This window comes from Myotis lucifugus, unplaced genomic scaffold (assembly GCF_000147115.1).
Source record: "Myotis lucifugus unplaced genomic scaffold, Myoluc2.0 scaffold_25, whole genome shotgun sequence".
NCBI classification, from domain to species: Eukaryota; Metazoa; Chordata; class Mammalia; order Chiroptera; family Vespertilionidae; genus Myotis; species Myotis lucifugus.
In genome coordinates this window covers 2,467,967-2,489,230 of record NW_005871073.1, presented here as the reverse complement: position 1 = coordinate 2,489,230, position 21,264 = coordinate 2,467,967, and the positions used below count along the sequence as shown (strand labels likewise).

General features: G+C 34.3%; 1 protein-coding gene across 1 annotated transcript in view; it reads right to left on the bottom strand.

Annotated features, from left to right (window-relative positions):
- MSH4 (mutS homolog 4) overlaps positions 1 to 21,264 on the bottom strand; it is a 70,209-nt gene that overhangs the window by 20,880 nt on the left and 28,065 nt on the right. Inside the window, exons 9-15 of the mRNA XM_023751810.1 lie at positions 20,195 to 20,269; positions 17,120 to 17,184; positions 15,891 to 16,060; positions 7,569 to 7,705; positions 6,469 to 6,572; positions 5,311 to 5,435; positions 2,471 to 2,674 (exon numbers count right to left, since the gene is read on the bottom strand). Of these exons, the coding sequence (XP_023607578.1) occupies positions 2,471 to 2,674; positions 5,311 to 5,435; positions 6,469 to 6,572; positions 7,569 to 7,705; positions 15,891 to 16,060; positions 17,120 to 17,184; positions 20,195 to 20,269 (880 nt within the window). The remainder of the gene's footprint in view (positions 1 to 2,470; positions 2,675 to 5,310; positions 5,436 to 6,468; positions 6,573 to 7,568; positions 7,706 to 15,890; positions 16,061 to 17,119; positions 17,185 to 20,194; positions 20,270 to 21,264) is intronic.

Here is a 21,264-nt window from a genome sequence, read left to right as displayed (position 1 = left end):
AAGTAGGAAATAAGGAAGAAAGAAAAGTTTCTAAATGATGAGTTAGTAGGAAAAAGTGTTACATAAAGGAGAGAGAAAAATTGTGTGAGAGGGAGAAGCCAATAAGGAAGTCAAATACAATTGTGTGTGAAGGGATAAGATTTTTAAAAAAAAAAGTTAATAGGGGTGATCAGGCCGGCAGGGGAGGGCAGTTAGGGGGATCAGGCAGGCAGGCAGAGTGGTTAGGGCAGGCAGGCAGGCAGGTGAGCAGTTAGGAGCCAGAGGTCCCCGATTGGAGAGAGTGCAGGTCAGGCTGAGAGACCACCTCCCCCCCCCCCGCTGTGCACGAATTTCATGCACAGGGCCTTTAGTTAATAATAACAATAGTAATTATAATGATTGTACCTCAGAAAGCAGATTTCTTAAACATAATTCATAGGATTATCAAAAGGATTAAATGGGAAAATAAATGAAAGTACCAAATACAGAATACAGCATATTTGATGTATGTTTATATTTTCTCCTCTCTCTTATCACCACCAAAAAGGCTCCCAATATTTTTCATCTAAATTATTACAGAAACCTCCTATCTGATATTTTGCTTCTGGTCTGGCTTTCATCTAATCATACATCAACCAGAGTCATCCATCTAAAAGTTAAATCCAATCATGCCATTCTCTTGCTTAAATTTCAACAGCTCCCTACAGATTTCTGGATAAAGTTCAATCTCCTCAGTTAAGTTCCAAAGGCCCTCATAATCTGACTCCTTCCTATATATCTTCCCAGTTCTATTCCCTGCTACAAAGCAAAGGAACTACAAAGGCTTTGGACTCCTTACAGTTCCCTGGGAATACCATGCTAATTTTTATTTTTATTTTTTGCTTCTATGCTTAATAACATGTTCTTTACCTCTGCCTGAAAAGTCTCCTTCTTTCTCTTTCCTTGAATCCATATCACTGTATACCCATCATCAATCTTTACAACTATTCTCAGAAGTAGTATTATAATTTTCATTTACAGACAGGAAAATTAAGGAGGTTAAGTAATTTGTCTAAGATCACATAACTAGTAACTTGATAAGCTAAGTATAGTTCCAAAGCCTATGTTCTTCACTTCCATGCATTCCAAGTCCTACTGTTTCTTTATTATTGGATCATACACACAAATACACACACACATACACTCACATACATACATTTTAGGTATTTCAGAGGTTTAAGATAGACAGTGACAAGAGAAGTACAATAATTTTCTTCAAATATTTGATTAGTTATTATTAGGAAAGACTATTCTGTGATGCATAGAAGATAAGAATTAGGACCAATGAGTAGAAGCTATAGTAAGTCAAATTTTAATTCAATATAATTAATGCTCTAACAATTAATGTTGTCCAATAATTGGATAGTCTGTTTTTTAAAGGACGGAGCTTCTCATAACTATTCAAACACAAGTAGGGTGATGTTACATATGAATCTGTATTCTTATAAGGAAAGGGAAGTTGGTTAAGATGTTATTTTAATTCCACTAAAACCATAAACTCAATAAAATATTTACCATTACCTCATTCATTCATCTCCAATTTTCTTTCTCAGTAAGGGTAAATTTGCACTGCATCATCAATATTATTATTGCTGTATTGCCCTTTTAATTATTACTTTAGACCAGGTTTTCTCAACCACAGCACTTACTAACACCTTGGGCTGGATAAATCTTTCTGTGTTTGTGGAGGGGACGTGAGGAGGGAAGCTGATCTATGCATTGTAGGATGTTTAGCAGCATCCCTGGACTCTACAGTCCCCTCAGTTGTGAAACCAAAAATGTCTCCAGATATTGCCAAATAACAGAAGGAAGGGAAACCAAATCACCCCTGGTTGAGAACGGATCATCTATCTCTGATTCATATAATCTCAAGGAAACCCAGTTTTCAGAGACTAGAGGAAAGCTGTGTCTCTATACCAAGAAATATGTGACAATGTTGGGCCAGTGACAGCCATTTATATGCATGTGTGTACACGTGTGTGTAATATACCAATTGTTGTGGACAAGCAATTGGTACCCCTTAAATTAAATAAAGGAAATACTTATCTGACCAATGTTATAACTTTGGAAAAATCTTATATGGGTTATTAAAGGCAGTAGCTTATCCTACTTATTTTACATTTTCTCACAACAAAGTTTGTTTTTAATAATTAGGTTATTCATTTTATTAATAATTGATTCAACATGAATAGTTATTATAAGGAAGTCTTTATTTCTGTTATATTCCACAAAATTTTTAGTATAATCCAATCCAAAACTGGATGAAACTTAATAAATACCAAATCCTAAAAGTTATGGTCTACATAATGGACAATACTATATAATCTTTTAGGTAAGAAAGTCTATTCCAAACTGTTCTTGGGTCAACTAGGCACCTGGATCTAAAATATCAGGCACAAAATATTGAAAATGGGAAGCAGAAATGGTAACTATAAAGTAAGACATAACTTACCAATCTGGGCCATAATCTGACAAAGTGCAATCTGTTTAAATATGTGGATTTCCCACTCATATTTGGGCCCAGGAATTATCAAAAAATTACTCCCTTCTGTAATATAGGGTATTGGTTGGCAACAGGGTTTTTCCACAGATATTCTTTCAAGAATGGGATGCCATCCTTGTTTGGTTGCTAAAGGATCAGTAAACTCTGGTCGAACTAAAGAAAAAAAATAGAATAGTTTTTGAAAGAATAGTCTATATTTATATTTTAAAATTATGCGATAAGCACATACTATGACACCTTACAGATTTTACTAGGATATATTCTGAACAGTAACAGTAAGGTATTATTTTATCCCAAATAATATATGTATCCATCTAAATTATAACTGACACACTCTAAACACCATCACTTTTACTTACTTCCAGGGAGCTCTAGGATTTAGTTTCCTGTCATCCTAGGCTCCAAAAGAGTTCATGACATTTTCAGATTTGTATATATTAAGAAGAATCAACTAGTCAGATAGTAGTTTTAAAATAACAATCAATTACTGGTACTACAAAATTGTACATTACTTAATCCCCACTGCCGGAAGCCAGTCCATCCTTGCTGCTTGACACAGTCGCTGCAGGAAAGAAACATCTGCACAGCATATGTTTCAATGGACCTGGCATATATAGCATACTGTTCTTAATATGTTTGCTCCCTTTAGCTCCATGTGTTTTAACCAAGGTCACCTCTCCGAGAAAGGTTGTTTCCCCAGGTGGGGATCTTTCCCTGAGGTTAGGGAGGGGATACAACCCCCTAATTAAGTTCCAGGTGGGTAGTTAAGCTACATAATCTTTACTCCCTGGAATGGAGATAAGAAACGCCCTAACCTTTGTAATAGAAATTGACAGGATTAAAATCGGCTGGTATAAATACGGATGTAACAAGACAATAAACATCAGATACTCATCAGTTCCTAACCAGAACTCCGACCAGAACTTTGGCTGGAAATCCTGGCTATAGGTCCTGACTAGGCTGCTGATCAACTGAAGGCTGTCTTCGTGTCATTCCTTCTTCGCCGACTCCGTCCACACCTTTGGGGACCCCTGGACCCGCTGGGATTGGACCCCAGCACCCCACCTTAAGCATTATTTCAAATCTGGCATACTTAGCTTTTCAAATGAGGTATAAATATAGAGTAAAACCAAACATAAAAATAATTTTATGTCCAAACCCTTATAAAAATTGTATATGAAATGAAATCTTAAAGGCTAAAAAAACATACATAAAATATGTTAATTTATAGAAACTTTTTGTGGTAAAGAAAGAAGGAAGAAGGTCAGAGAGATATAAAATGTTACATTCCTCTAGATCAGTGGTTTTCAACCTTCCTAATGCCGCGACCCTTTAATACAGTTCCTCATGTTGTGGTGACCCCCAACCATAAAATTATTTTCGTTGCTACTTCATAACTGTAATTTTGCTACTGTTATGAATCGTCATGTAAATATCTGATATGCAGGATGTATTTTCATTGTTACAAATTGAACATAATTAAAGCATAGTGATTAATCACAAAAACAATATGTAATTATATATGTGTTTTCCGATGGTCTTAGGCAACCCCTGTGAAAGGGTCGTTCGGCCCCCAAAGGGGTTGTGACCCACAGGTTGAGAACCGCTGCTCTAGATGAAACACAGGGATAAACTTGAAGGTATTCATTATGAGAGTGAAGTCAGTTAGAAAAAATATTTTTAATTATTTCAAAATATTTTTTACACCAAAAATTCATTATTCAAGATGGTCCCTTTCAAATTAAAAGGAAGCAACATCAAGTATCTTAACAGTTAAGAAAACTACTATAAAGATTAGCTGATCCTTAAGGAAATACAGCAAATCTTGACCCAAAAGGAAATACAAAAGATTAAAAAATTTGGGCCTATAAAATAACTATTAAAAAAAGTTAATATTTCCATAAAAAACATGGAAATATGAAAAAATATTTATAAGATATTTATTTCTCATCATAGAAATAAATAAGCATAACATTTTGGAAATGTTACTGCTAAATATAGGAAAAAAATTTGTTATTAATGTTGTTAAGTTCATAATTATTCAACCTTAATTATCACATATACTAGTTCTGAAAACTTGTATACTGGAGTATGGTTATTGCTGGTGAATTAAATAAGAAATTTCAAGTATTCATTTAACATTAGAAAATTACTTAACATTTATATTCAAGGCCTATACAAAAATAAATGATATAATTCCTGATCCTGGGAAGCTCACATCTAAGGAGCTAGTTTAGAAAATGCTCACTTTGGAGAGTCATTTCTCTCATGTCTATTAGTATTAGTCACTCTGCTTTTAATGAGTCTTCAAATTGGAACTTTATAAATTTGGGTCATTATCATTTTCTCCAAGGAAACAGCTCTGAAGTCTTTCTTATTTAGGGAACCTTTAAAATTTCTTGCACTTTTTTCTTTCTGATTTTTCAATTTCTCAGTAAAAATTTCTTACTTTTAAAAGAAATTTTAAGGGCAATTTCATTTGCTCTGTTTTGAGCGAGTCTAGGACCATCAGCAAGAGACTATATTTCAGGTAAAAATGCAAAATGTTCATAATCTATAATAAAAGCATAATATGCTAATTAGACCGGATGACCTTCTGGACGAAGCCAGAGCTGCGAGGAAACCCTGCGTCCCGGATGCTAGAGAGAAGCTGGTCCCGGCAGCCGGGGGAAGGAAGGCCTACTCTTGAACAAATTTCGCGCATTGGGCCTCTAGTTGTTATATAAAATTGCTTGAGTAGAACAGAAATTTCAGTATGCAACATACTTATTCCAAAGCAAATAACTTACCATAGTCAGAAAGAGTGCAGGCATGAGCAAATGACAGTAGCATATCCAGCATTGACACAGTGTCAGACAATTTATATAAACAATGAATATGTTCATAAATTTCACTAAGCAGTTTGCACACTATCCTGAAAGTACACATTTGGTAAGATAAGTCATTCTTTTTAAAGAGGGGCATACTATGAAATTGTAAAACAATATTAAATTCATTGCCTCAGGTAAAATAACATTCACATTTGAGTTATACACTAAAGATAAGTCTACTTTCTCATTACAGACATGAGGAAATTGAAGCTCATGCTCAAGGTCATAGCTAGTTAGTAGCAAAGAAACCATCTTCTGATGTGTGAGCACCATTTCATTTTTGAAATGACTGCTTTTTATTAAATCTTAATGAAATAAACTTTTATTAATAAAAATATTTTATATAGGTTAAGTGTTCACTATATTTCAACATATCCTATCTGCTAATAATTTTGATTTTTGTATATGTTAAATTCTCCACAAAACCTGTCATGTATTTTCTCTCACCCATATATTCTCTCTCACACACACACATACACCTTAACAGCATAATTATTTAAGCTTTTATGTGGTAGAGTTAACATAATTGTGACATAATATAAAAGTTTTTTCCTTACAAGGAAAAATATATTCCCAGAATGTACTGCATCATGTAATCTCTGTGGTCTCTGCCCTGAAATTGTTTGGAAAGCCCAATATTTCTCTTTATCATCTCAGCTCACCAATTCTAAACATCCTATTTCTTATTTCTAGCTAAACTGCTACTGTTTCATGAAAAGCAAGAGACTGACACTTCTGTGATGTTGCTGTATAAGTAGTAAAGCATGCAAAGTGGAAGTTATATAACATAGGAAAAGAGTAAACTGAATAAAACCCCAAATAAGACCAGGATGTGCCAAATTCTATATAATGGTGGAAGTATCAGTAGTAATAAGGTTATTTGGCAATCAGATTTGGCCTAAGGCTTCTGTGAGACTCACTAATCCCGATCACAGTAACAAAATTTGTTTGTCCAGAAAATGTTCTTTCTTTAACATTTATTTTGCAATCAGATAAAAAATAAATTAATGAAATTTACTATAGTGACTCAAATGAAAGCAATTTAATTCAATACTCAAAAATTTCAAATGCTCTTACATATAAGTCATATGATAGATTTCTCTCAAAGACTCTTGGCATCTTTCATTCATTTTAATTAAATCTGCTGATGTAAAGCTATAAGAATTTTTCACTTTAGAGATCTGTCAGGAAATTAAAGAACAAAAGTCAAGATAGATGTACACTCCTATGAAATAAAGCATACAGATCTTAAACAATAAAAATACAGATGTTTAGGTTAGTCATTTTAATTTTTCAGTTACAGTTTCTCAGAGAAAGTACCAAATAATGTTTTTGAATGAGGAAAGATCACATCTAAGGTTAAAACAGAATTTTTTAACTTAGTCCATTGACATGACTTTTTTTTATAAGCCTTAAAACAACTGTATAGAAATGTTTATTTAAAAGTCTTATTATCAAGTAATATGCAGGACACATATTAGTAGTCCTCACTCTGATTCTGATGCCTGTTTTAGGCCTTGCCCCATAACTGAACAGTCACTCAATCTCTAATCCCATTACCAAGTCTCAATCCACTCTTCACTTCATCCATCCACATTACTTGGTAATACAGTATATATTTTAAAGCCCTGAGATTTAAATGGTTTGTTTTTGTCAAAAGGGACTCCCTTGGAGCAGAAAAAATAAGACTAGAGTAGTTTAGATGTTCCCAAAGTGGTATATTATGGAGGAGTTAATATGTATATAGGAAAAAATATTTCCCTGGTCCAAAAGTTTGGCAATATTAGATTAAAACAAATTAAGTATATTTCTCTACTTTGGTCCTTTTAAAACTTTAATAGGCAAATGTGCACTACAGAACTACCTAAAATGAGATGGTACAGTATTTTCTAAATTTCTTTGATCAAAAATATCTTTTGGACTATCTTTCTTCATTTTCCTTTTTTACCAAGCTCCCAGAACTGTGGGAAGCACTGCTTGGTATTTCTCTTTTAAAAAATGCTCATAAATCACTCTTGCATTACTATAGCTGTTAGATGGGTAGGTAGGAATAGGAGAGGCAATATACAGAACATTAGTAAATTTGGCATGTAAAACTCAAGGAGTGCCTGAAAATATGTAAACGTAATCCTGAAAAATCAGAAACAATAATCTCCTAACCAAGCTCTAGAGTGTACCTTAATAAACTCTGAAGGAAGTTGATCATTGGGTAGGGCTGCACAATCTATAGTCATCTGAATAAAAAATCCTCTAGCAGAGCTAAAACTTGTCCTTAAAGGAAGACTATATTTTTCTGCTAGCTGCGATATCATTCCTAATGACGAGAAAAAAATAAAAACAAAACAAATTTTAATGAGAAATTATTTTTTCTGTTTAAAAATATCACATCCACTTTTTATTTTACATATAAATAGGAAGGTCTTGTTATACTTTTAAACTCTAAAGACTTTTAATGTCTAAAATATCTGGTTAAAGTATTCTTTTTTTTAAATTGTAGAGCAAAGCTAGTCATTTTGATTGATATTTTGAAAGTAAAAAAATTGTAAAAATTAAATAAAATAAAATTAAGACTATTTTATGTTCTCTGTATTAGGAATATTAGGGGTTTATTTATTTATTTTATTATTTAAAGTATTACAGATAGTAGTACATATGTCTCCATTTTTTCCCCATTGACCTTCTCCCAGCCTCCCCTACCCCCCGGCACTTGCCCTCACCCCACCCTACCAGTGTCTTGCGTCCATTGGTTATGCTTATATGCATGCATGCAAGTCCTTCAGTTGATCTCTTACCTCCCCCCCAATCCTCCCAGCCTTCCCACTGTAATTTGACAGTCTGTTCGATGCTTCTCTGACTTTGTAACTATATTTTTGTTCATCAGGTTATAATGTTCTTTATTATCCATAAATGAATGAGATCATGTGATAATTTTCTTTCACTGACTGGCTTATTTTACTTAGCATAATGCTCTCCAGTTCCATCCATGCTGCTACAAATGGTAAGAACTCCTTCTTTTTCATAGCAGTGTAGTATTCCATTGTGTAGATGTACCACAGTTTTCTAATCCACTCATCTGCTGATGGGCATTTAGGCTGTTTCTAAATCTTAGCTATTTAAATTGTGCTGCTATGAACATATGGGTGCATATATCCTTTCTGATTGGTGTTTCTGGCTTCTTGGGATATATTCCTAGAAGTGGGATCACTGGGTCAAATGGGAGTTCCATTTTTAGTTTTTTGAGGAAGCTCCATACTGTTCTCCACAATGGCTGCACCAGTCTGCATTCCCACCAGCAGTGAAGAAGCATTCCTTTTTTTCCACATCCTCTCCAGCAGTTGTCATTTGTTGATTTGTTGATGATAGCCATTCTGACAGGTGTGAGATGGTACCTCATTGTTTTAATTTGCATCTATCGGATTATTAGTGACTTTGAGCATCATTTCATGTCTCTTGGCTTTCTGGATGTCCTCTTTCGAACAGTGTCTATTTAGGTCCTTTGCCTATTTTTTGATTGGATTGTTTATCTTCTCTTTGTTAAGCTGTATGAGTTCTCTGTAAATGTTGAAAATTAAACCCTTATCGGAGATAACATTGGCAAATATGTTCTCACATGCAGTGGGCTTTCTTGTTGTTTTGCTGATGGTTTCTTTTGCTGTGCAGAAGCTTTTTATTTTGATGTGGTCCCATTTGTTTATTTTCTCCTTAGTCTCTCTTGCACTAGGATCTTTGTCTGTACAGATATTGCTACAACATATGTCTGCAATTTTGCTGCCTATGGAGTCTTGTAGGATTTTTATGGTTTCCCATCTTACATTCAAGTCCTTTAGCCATTTTGAGTTTGTTTTTTGTGTATGGTGTAAGTTGGTGATCTAGTTTCATTTTTTTTGCATGTATCTGCCAAAATTTCCCAGCTCCATTTATTAAAGAGGCTGTTTTGACTCCATTGTATGCTCTTGCCTCCTTTGTTGAATATTAATTGAGTATAATGGCTTGGGTCAATTTCTGGGTTCTCTATTCTGTTCCATTGGTCTATATGTCTGTTCTTGTGCCAGTACCGGGCAGTTTTGGCTTGGTAATATAGCTTGGTTTGTGATATTACGATCCCTCCAACTTTGTTCTTCTTTCTCAGGATGGCTGTGGCTATTGAAGGTCTTTTTTATTCCAGATGAATTTTGGGAGAGTTTGTTCTAGATCTTTGAAAGATGCCATTGTTTTTTAATAGGTATTTCATTGAATCTATAGATTGCTTTAGGTAGTATGGACATTTTAATGATGTTGATTCTAACAATCATGAACATGGTACGTTCTTCCATTTGTTTATGTTTTCCTCTATCTCTTTTTTCAATGTCCTGTAGTTGACCAAGTACAGGTCTTTTACATCCTTAGTTAAATTTATTCCTAGGTATCTTAATTTTTTTGGTGCAATGGTAAATGGGATTATTTTTTTCATTTCTCTTTCTGTGAGTTCATTATTGGCATATAAAAAGGCCATAGATGTCTGGGTGTTAATTTTATATCCTGCTACATTGCCAAATTCATTTATTAGGTCCAGTAGTTTTTCCATGGAGTCTTTGGGGTTTTCTATGTATAGGATAATGTCACCTGTGAATAAGGACAGTTTTACTTCTTTTCCAATTTGGATGCCTTTTAGTTCTTCTTCTTGTCTGATCGCTATGGATAGCATTTCCAGAACAATGTCAAACAGGAATGGTGAGAGTGGGCATCCCTCTCTTGTTCCTGTTCTTAGGGGAAATGGTTCTAGTTTTTGCCCATTGAGTATGATGTTGGCTGTAGGCTTGTCATATAAGGCTTTTATTATGTTGAGGTATGATCCCTCTATTCCCACTTTGCTGAGAGTTTTTATCAAGAAAGGGTGTTGGATTTTGTCAAATGTTTTTTCTGCATCCATTGATATGATTATGTGATTTTTGTATCTCTGTTTGTTTATGTGATGCATCACATTTATTGATTTGTGGATATTGTACCATCCTTTCATCCCTGGAATAAATCGCACTTGGTCATAGTGTATGATCTTTCTAATGTATTGCTGAATCTGATTTGCTAGAATTTTGTTGAGGATTTTAGCATCTCTGTTCATCAAGGATATTGGCCTGTAGTTCTCTTTTTTTGTGGTGCCTTTATCTGGTTTTGGGATTAGGGTAATGCTGGCTACATAGAAAAAGATTAGAATTCTGCCTTCCTCTTGAATTTTTTGGAATAGTCTGAGGAGGACAGGTTTTAATTCTTCTTTGAATGCTCGGTAGAACTCCCCTGTAAAGCCGTCCAGTCCAGGGCTTTTGTTTGCTGGAAGATTTTTGATCAATGTTTCCATTATTCGGTAGTTATGGGCCTATTCAGGTTTTTTTATTCTTCTTGGTTGAGTTTTGGGAGCTTGTATTTTTCTAAGAATATGTCCACTTCATCTAGGTTGTCCATTTTGTTGGAATAGAGTTGTTCATAGTATTTTTTCATAATCATTTGTATTTCTATGGGATCAGTTGTTAGTTCACCTCTTTCATTTCTGATTTTGTTTATTTGGGTCCTCTCTCTTTGCTTCTTGGTGAGCCTGGCTAGAGGTTCATCAATCTTGTTTATCATTTCAAAGAACCAACTCTCGGTTTTGTTGATCTGTTATATTGTTTTTTTGGTCTCTATGTCGTTTATCTGATCTTTATTATTTCCTTCTTTCTGCTTACGCTGGGCTTTTCTTGTTGCTCTCTTTATAACTCTTTGAGTTATACGGTTAGATAATGTATTGCCATTGTTTCTTGTTTTTTGAGGTAGGCCTGTACAGCTATGAACTTCCCTCTCAAGACTGCTTTCACTGTGTCCCATAGATTTTGGATTGTTGCATTTTCATTGTCATTTGTTGCCATGATGCTTTTTATTTCTTCTTTCATTTCTTTGGTAAACTAAACATTGTTTAATAGCATGCTATTTAACCTCCAGGTGTTTGATTTTTTATTGTTTTTATTATAGTTGATTTCTAGTTTTATGCCATTGTGATCTGGGAAGATGCTTGATATGATTTCTATCTTCTTGAATTTGCCTGTGTCCCAATATATAGTCTATCTTTGAAAATGACCCATGTGCACTTGAGAAGAATGCATATTCTGTGGCTTTGGGGTAAAATGCTCTGAAGATGTCAATTAATTCCATCTGATCTAGTGAGTCATTTAGAATTGATGTTTCTCTGCTGATTTTTTGTTTAGAGGATTTGTCCAGTGGTGTTAGTGGGGTATTAACTTCCCCTACTATGACTGTATTGCTGTCAATCTCTCCCTTGATATCCTCCAGAAGTTTATGTATTTGGGTGCTCCTGTATTGGGTGCATATATGTTTACCAGAGTTATGTCTTCTTGTTGAATTGCTCCCTTTAGTATTATAAAGTGGCCTGCCTTATCTCTTGTTATGGTCTTCACTTTGAGGTCTAATTTGTCAGATATAAGTATTGCTACCCCAGCTATTTTTTCATTTCCATTCACCTGAAAAACCTTTTCCATCCCTTCACTATCAGTCTGTGTGAGTCCTTTTTTCTGAGGTGGGTTTCCTGTAGACAGCAGATATATGAGACATGATTTCTTATCCACTCAGCTACCCTATGTCTTTTTTGGGGGGCATTTAATCCATTTACATTTAAAGTTATTATTGATAGGTACTTGTTTGTCGCCATTTTTATTCTTTATGCCTGTGTTCCTTCTTCCCTTCCTATTTGTTCTTTTTATAGCAGACCCTTTAGCATTTCTTGCATTGATGGTTTGGTGGTAATAAACTCCCTTAGTCCTTTTTAGTCTGTGAAGCTCCTGATTTCACCCTCAATTTTGATTGATAGCCTTGCTGGGTACAATATTCTTGAATTCAGACCATTCCTTTGCATGACTTTGTATATTTCATTCCATTGCCTTCTGGCTTGATGTGTTTCTGTTGAGAAATCAGTCACTAGTCTGATGGGGAATCCTTTGTAGGTAACTTTCTGTCTCTCTCTGGCCGCTTTTTAGATTCTTACTTTATCGTTGGTGTTTGCCAATTTAATTATAATGTGCCTTGGCATTGGTCTTTTGGGGTTCATTTTGTTTGTGACTCTGTGAGCTTCTTGGACTGGTGTCAGTTTTTTCTTCTCGATATCAGGGAAGTTTTCTGTCATTATTTCTTCAAACAGGTTTTCTATTCTTTGCTCAGTTTCCTCTCCTTCTGGCATCCCTATTATGCAAATGTTGTTTCGGTGCTTGTTGGCTCAAAGTTCCCTTAGGCTCTCCTCCTGTTTTTTAAGTTTTTTTTCTAAATGCTGCTCTGCTTGGGTATTTTTTCCTACCTTGCCTTCTAGCTCACTGATGTGGTCCTCCGCTTCTTCTAGTCTACTGCTGATGCTGTCTATTGAGTTCTTTATTGTAGCAATGTCATTTTTCATTTCTTCTTAGTTCTTCTTCATTTCCTCTTGGTTCTTACATATATTGTTGAATTTGTCTTCCAACCTTTTCAGTGACCTTTTGACCATTTCTCTGAATTCTTTCTCTGATATATTGCTTGCCTCCATTTCCTTTACTTCCTTTTCTGGTGATGCCTCCTTTTCTTTCTTATGTGGAGTGTTTTGTTTTGTTTTTGTCTCCCCATGATCTCTCCTCTCTGGGTGTCTGGTTATGTAGCTCTCTCTCTTCTGCATTGACTTAAAGGCACAAAATACAACACAGCCAGGCACAACACACAAGGCACTGAAGACAAATGTATTCACGATACTAATAACCCCAAAGAAAGGTGACCACCAGAGAAAAGAGAATTAGGGGATAAAAAAAAGAGTGCAAAAATGATATTGAGAAATGGAAAAAAGCAAGAGAGAAAAGAAAGAGAATAAAAAAAGAAGGGGGAAAAATACTATATGGGGAGACAACTCCAATAAACAACTAACAAAAAAAATGCGAACAACAAATACCCAGAGATGAATGCATACTACAAACAATAACTAATAACAAGCGAGAAGAGGAAAACAGAAGCAAAAAAAAAAAGAGAAACAATCACACAAACAAACAAAAAAAGTAAACTAATCAACTATCAAAACAAACAACAACAATAGGACAGAGAGAAAGAAGGGCAAAACACAGCAAAATAAAACAAAAAAAAAAACACAGAAAACAAGAAAAAATAAGGGAAGAGAGAAAAAGAATTGGATAGTGAAGAAAGAGAAGAGAGAAGTGTATATGAACTTGGAGCAGGGGAGTGGAAATTAGATATATAATTAGAATGAATTTTTGACAGGGGGTAAAAAGAAAGAATAGGGAAAATCTAAAGCAGGAATAAGGTAAGAGAAACAGACAACAACAGGGGAAAAGTGAGTAAGAGTGTTGGCATAAAGGTAAAGTTGAGATAGAGTAAAATGATGCTAAATGAAAATAGAATGTAGGACACTAATCCCAAAATAAAGTAAAGAAAATAAAGAAAAAATAAAATTAAACTTAATAAAAGGTAAGATAATAGTAGTAATAATACTATTTAAAAATAAAAATATAATCATTAAAAAGGTAAAATCAAGTGAGAAAAAAAGAAAAAAATTAATTTCTTAAGTAAAATATAAAAAATAAAAATGTCTAGTAAGGTCATTCACTTCCTCTACTGTTCTGTTTGGCATGCATGTTTCCTGTAAGGTAGTCAGGACATTATTGAGTTCCCTGCATACCACTGCTCATCTGTGTCGTAAGCCACAATCCTGTTTTCAAGCAGGCAGTATTTCTTTGTTTCTCAGCCTGCCTTTAGTTGTATTTACACAAGAGTCAATCTGAGATTCAACCCCTGGGTGGCAGTGTTTCTGTATTGACATCCAGGGCCAGAAGTCCTCTCTATCCAGTATTTAGTTTTTGTTTTCCCTGCTGCACTTAATACTGGGTTGGGGAAATGGACTGCCCCAGAACTGGTTTTCTGATCATTTCTCCCCTCTCTGATCCCCAGGTTCCACAAAAACAACTTTCCCCTGCAGTCTCTGAGAGTGTTTTTAATTGGGAGATCCTATGTACTGGGTTTAGGAATCAAAAGCAAGGATTTAAAGAGGAAAAAAAGCCAGAGACAGTGGACTCGGGATGGTTTCCCCCAGCATTACGCATGTCTCTGAGCACATCCTTTTTCCTTGGTACTGCACAGCCAGTAAGTATACTGGTAGAATTTCAGGCTGTCTTTCTGTGCCCAGCCCAGTTATGGGTTGATTTCTAGAGTTCTCTTCTGCCAGGAGTCCTGTGGACCCCCTTCCACATTCATGGGCTATGCTGACCCCAACGGCCGCAGATTTTGTGGGGCGCAGACTTCCTTTGAACCCTAGATACCGCTTCGTGCTTTTCTCCCTCCAGCCTGGATTGCAGACCTCACCTTTCTCTAGGTGATATTTGACCTTTCAGTGAGAAGGTGCAGGGCTCGTCTGCATCCTCGTATTCACGCTGCTTGAGACCTGGTGTTCGTGGGTTCGTAGCTGGTCCCTGGATATCGTGGTTATAGGGTCTTGGGAGGTATCCGAGTTCTTCCCGGTTGAAGATAAGGCTAGGCTTCTGATCACAGCCACTCTCGCCTTCAAGATGGTGCAGTCTCTGCGGCAGAGGCGGCTGCTCCGGGAGAGATTTCAGCAGCAGTAGGGGCTGCCCGGTCAGGGGAGCCCCATCAGGCAGTCCCCAACAGTCCCTTGGAATATAGCTGTCCCTAATAGACACTCCCCACACGTCCACACTCTCTCTTTCCATTCTTTCACTCACACACTTTCTTGCAGCCTGCCTTCCCATCAGCAGCCACCTTCCAAGCTCTTTTTCATTGATTAAGCTATTATATATGTTCTTACCCCCCCCCATTGTCCCCCCACCCCACTCCCGTTCATGCCCTCACACCCTTGGGGTCTGTGTCCATTGATTATGCTTATATGCACGCATACAAGTCCTTTAGGAATATTAGTTTTTGATTCATTCTATTTTTTTTAAAAAAAGAGAACACATAAATTATTGCAATAATTACTTCACAATAAGAAATACCCTCTATAAAACGTATTTTACAAAACAAAATATTCCAGCCCTGGCCAGTGTTAGACAATTGATGTGCCCCTCTTATGCACATGTTTCTGTACAAGAATGTTTCTGTTTTATGTATTCACAACTGTAAATCGACTTTTGCTCACCCCTGTATTTGTTAAATTACTATACTGGCTCAAATGCATTCTCTTCTAGATAAAAATGATATCTCTTCCTCCACTGAAACCCTTTAATACCGATAGCCTGCATTTTTTATGCAGTTTCTATGTTCTATAAAGGTACTTCTATATTTAACATTGGAGAAAAAAACAGACATATTATAACACTTTGTAATCTTTATTTTTTTAAATATTCCTTAAGTGGTAATATGTGTTAATCTTACCTGTTTGATAACAAAAAAATAAATTAAAAGTATTCATAGCAGGTTATCACCAACAAAAAAGCACAGCATGTCTAAAAGTTTGTTTTCTTTCTAAAAAACAAAAAAAATATGCTCAATTAAATTACCTGCTATGTCATCTACAATCTCTGTATATGTTCTTCTAGCTATGTCCAGAAATTCATTTATATTAGACCTCACTGCATAGCACTTTTGAGTCCTCATGTTCAGGCAACCTTTCATATACCTTGCATCATCATTAATTACTGTTTTAATCTTTTCAAGTATGATTCCAAACCTAAAAAAAGAATATTATAGGCAATAAGTAAAATAGTTATAATTCATAATTTGAGTCATAGTTAATGATAACAAATATCGTATTATTTTAAATCACTGTTGAAAATAATGATTAAGCAATATATATTTAAATTTACATAAGTTAGAACTTTGACTATGTCAATTTTAAACTACTTTGTTGGACTAGATTCTGAAAATAATATGAGGCCACCAAGAGCGATTCTACAACCGCTAGTAAACAGATCTCCCAAATTATACATACTGACTGTGCCCATGAATATAAAATGTACCCTGGAACAACTGTTAAAAAATTTCTTGTTTCATGTTCATTGATTCAATAAACATTTATTTATACCATGTATTAAGCACTCTGTTAGATGCAGAGATTCAAAGAAGGATTAACATATGGTCCTCACACTTAATAGGGGAAAGGGAGACTGAACATATATTGTGAGACAGTATACAAGTGATTAAATACAGTGATTATGCAAACCAGAAGTCTAACATTTTGTTTACTCTGTTCTGTATTTTATTTGTAATTCAGTTTCATTATGAACCCCAATTTGTAGGTTTACATAAGATCTGAATCTTAAATCAATGAAATAAGAGTTCTTAAGTATCAAGTCTTTTTGGTCAAGAGCCAAGGTGCTACTGCTATAAACAATATTAAAATTAAATTGTATTTAGATCTTATTCAGTATTCATGTCTATTATTTTTGGTTATATTAGGCCCTTCACAATTTAACAAAAGAGAAAATATATGTTTATATTTGTAAGACTTTCCATAAGAGAATGGCTAAAAAGATATATTAAAATTATGTATGATTTTTAATGCTATTCTAATTGTCCATTAACACAAATACTCAATATGATGTTGCCCTACTTATTGGTATTTATAAGATAAAATGTATAGTTACAATTTTGAAGAATAGTTTAAAGGATCTATTAACTAAAGCTCAAGTAATTATTCTACAAAATATAATTAGAGTTCTTAAAAATCAGTGACGATCAGGAAGAAAGGAATAATCTGATATTTGATTAACAGTTGAGTGACAAAGACCTCTTATCTTCCAAGGAACCATAGTAAGCTCTTAATAAAGGTGTATTACAGTTCTTCAGAGCAATCTATTAAAGAATAAAATAAAGATAGTTAAGGATAATGAAGTATGACATTATTCACACATAGCATTTTACATTTGTTCAATACTTCACAGCTTACCAAGTGCTTTCTTGCTTCATCTTCTCACTTACATACTCATAAAACATATTTTAGATATGTAGGTGAGGACGAATGGTATCTTTCCCATTTTCCATATTAAGAGCACAGGGCCAATAAGTGGCCTCCATTGCTTCATTATTATGACTTATTTTTCTTGTCTCCCAACTAACTGTTAATACCCACTACTTATCAGAGATAAGTACTTAAGCAGCTATCATTATACATTTGGAGTACTCTACATAAAATTCCAAAATTTGCATTATATTTACATTAAACTAAAAAAGTGCTCTGTATATTAAAAAATAGAGCAATTTCTCCATTCTTATATGGTAAAAGTATGGATTTTATTTTGCTCAATGGTTACTATAAGTTTCATTACTTGAATAAACAAAACAGTTAAAGTGCTATGAGGCAATGGCAATATTTTTTGTTTATGAATAAAATATAATACCTATACACTGATAAAAACTAAAAAACTCAGAAAAACATAAAGAAAAACATTTAAATCACTCATAATTCTACCACCCTTCCAAAGATAAATAATCTAAATATTATGGTACATTTCCTGTCACTTCTTTTTTAAAAATTCATTGCATGTTCCTTTTCTCCTCCACTTAATACTATAGCATAAGCATTAAAAAACTTTTATAGCAACAATTTTAAATAATTCCTAATATGTATTCCATCCTGAAGGAAGCAAGTTGTCTCTTCCCCTAATTATTGGAGTTCTAGGCTACTTATAATTTCTAGTATAAATAATGCTGCAATTACCATCACTAGGCATAAATCTCGGTCAACATTTTTTAAGTTATTTCAGACAGATTTCTAGATGTGGTATTACAGGATCAAAAAACATACGTTTCAAAAATTTCCTATAAAATATGTTCCATTTTTATTCCTGCCAACTATGGAGTTGCCTGTCTCACTGTTCTCTCAGTAGCAGTAAGTTGCACTTTGATTTCCATTTTGGAGTCATTTTCCTGATTTCCACTGTCATTCCAGTATTTTCTTTAAAAATTACATAACTTTTATGATGACAGAAATTAGTATTTTGGCTTTCCTTTGCTATAAATTTTTCCTGAGGTTCTTTGGCTTTTACTTTGCCTTTGAAATACCAAAATTTGAAATTTGTTGAATCAAATCTATCAATTTGGGGAGAAGATTTATTACTATACCACTTTTATCCTAAGAAAGATGACAATGATTTTGAAATCTTTTGCCAAATTGCTTTTATTACATTTTACCAGAATAAACTCTATAAATATTGTTCCATACTTTTCATTATTTTTTCTTTTAAAAAAGTTCTTTCTGTCACTTTCATTTTAAAAATATTTTGCACAGGATAGTATTTAAAAATTGATAAGAAAATCACCATTTTGTGACCAACAGAGTAGCAATTACTTCAGGTAAGAGTTGCATCCTAACCGGTTTGGCTCAGTGGACAGAGCGCCAGCCTTCAGACTAAAGGGTCCCCAGTTTGATTCCAGTCAAGGGCATGTACCTCCTTTGCAGGCTGGATCCCTGGGTGAGGCGCATGCAGGAGGCAACCAATTGATGTATCTCTCTCACATTGATGTTTCTCTCTCTGTCTCTCTCCCTCCCTTCCACTCTTTCTAAAAATCAACAGAAAAATTACCTCAGGTGAGGATTAAAAAAAAAAAAGAATTGCAATAAATACTAAAATCAATGAGTGAAAGTCTGATGAGAAAAAGGATATTTACACAGTGTCAAAGTATTTCTTCATACATTACTTATAACTTTAAAAAGAAAAATAGGGAAATGACATCAACATGAGAAATATACATTTTTACAGATTACTGCCAAATATGCATAAGCTGAATTTAACCATGAATAAATAATCAGACAAATTGAAGAATATCCTATAAAACAACTGACCCTTATGCTTCAAAATGTCAATATCATAACAAAGAAATGTTGAGAAACTTTTTTTTCAATTTAAAGGAGTATATAAAATCCTGACATTAAATATAATGCATGGGTCCTGAACTAGACCCTGTAACTGGGGGGGGGGGGGGGGGGGGGAGTGGGGGATGGAATCCATAAAGAACATTATTAGGACAACTGAAAAATTTTGAATATGGGCTATAGATTATATAACAGTAGTCTATTAATGCTACATATCCTGAATTTTATAATCATATGTGTTTGGGTAAAGGAACATATTTGCTCTTAGGAGATATACACTTTAGTATTTAGGTACTATAACTTATTCTCAAATAGTTCAGTAAAAATAATAATAGTAAGGCCCTAGCCCAGTGGTTCTCAACCTTCCTAATGCCGCGACCCTTTAATACAGTTCCTCATGTTGTGGTGACCCCCAATTTCATTGTCACAAATTGAACATAATTAAAGCATAGTGATTAATCACAAAAACAATATGTAATTATATATGTGGTTTTTGATGGTCATAGGTGACCCCTGTGAAAGGGTCGTTCAACCCCCAAAGGGGTAGCGACCCACAGGTTGAGAACCGCTGCCCTAACTGTTTTGGCTCAGTGGATAGAGCGTCAGCCTGCGGACTGAAGGGTCCTAGGTTCAATTCCAATCAAGGGCACATGCCCAGGTTAAAGGCTCCATTCCAAGTAGGGGGCATGCAAGAAGCAGCCGATCAATGATTCTCTCTTATCATTGTTGTTTCTATCTCCCTCTCCCTCTCTCTTCCTCTCTGAAATCAATAAAAATAAAAATATAAAAAGAGACAAAAGAAACATCTGAAATTTTAAAAAAAAATAATAGTAATAATATGCGTATGTATTGTGCATGTAAAGATAGAGAATATGGGAATTAGTTATACTATTTTATGATTTTCTCTGAGTTTGAATTTCTGCAAAACAAAAAATTTAAAAATATGGATTACTAGACATGTTTTGTACAATACACACACACATAAATTACCTTTAAAGGATCCACAAGTTCCAAGGTATGTTTTAGGTATATTAAATTTGTTATCTTTGATTCAGCTGCATTAACCTATTAAGATAAAAATCCAAATGTGGATATCATAAACATTTAATACAAAATGTGTTTTTCAAAAAAATGTGTTTTCCTCTAAACATTCTATGCTTATCTTATTTCATATACTTTTTATATATCAATCAAGCCAAGATACCTGCCAGCCTAAATACTGTTTAGAAATTACTGATCCATTATAGTAAGACTAGCACACTAGTCTCCTGAAAGTCTGAAAATGAAAAAGAGTTCACATCATTGTACCCAATTTTCATTTCTATTAAAGCTCCTTCCTTGATCCACCTTAACTCATAGTAGTGATAGGAAATACAGTTCAATTCTGAGCAAAAGGATTAATTGAAAAAGGCAAAAAGAGTATTTCTGAATAGAAGATATTTGAAAAACTGAATCCAAACAACCCAGATAATTACAAAACAACACAAATTTCCCTTATTGGTTCCTGTTTGTTCAAATAAAATAATTTTCATAATTCCAGTGGCCCAAAGGACTTACAGTTTTTCAAAATAAAACAACACCAGCATCCTAAATTTTATAAATAAACATTTTATAAATTAAATAATAGTACAATCTCTAAAGTGGTACTATACCTGGGGAAATATAAAAGTTCTCATGGATGGACTTCTTTACCAATTCTGACAAGAACTTTAGGGATATTACTATTGAGATATAGTAGTAATTAATATGACAGTTCTTTTTGAAACCTTCTGACTTTTATCCCCATTGTACACGCAATACCTGAACTGTTCTGTCATCAGATGGGTCAATTTAAAAGAAATACCAAAATGTAGGTTTGTAACCCTAAAACAAGTTATCTCATGCTCTCTTATAATGGATCTCTGAAACTAACTGGAAGATTAAAAATAAATAAAATTCATCAAACAGAAGACAACTATTATTACTATTACCAAAGGAAAACATCTTCCAAAAATAGCCAAAACACCCTTGTATAAGAACAAGGTAAAAGAATTAAATCTAACAAAAATCAATTTCTAATA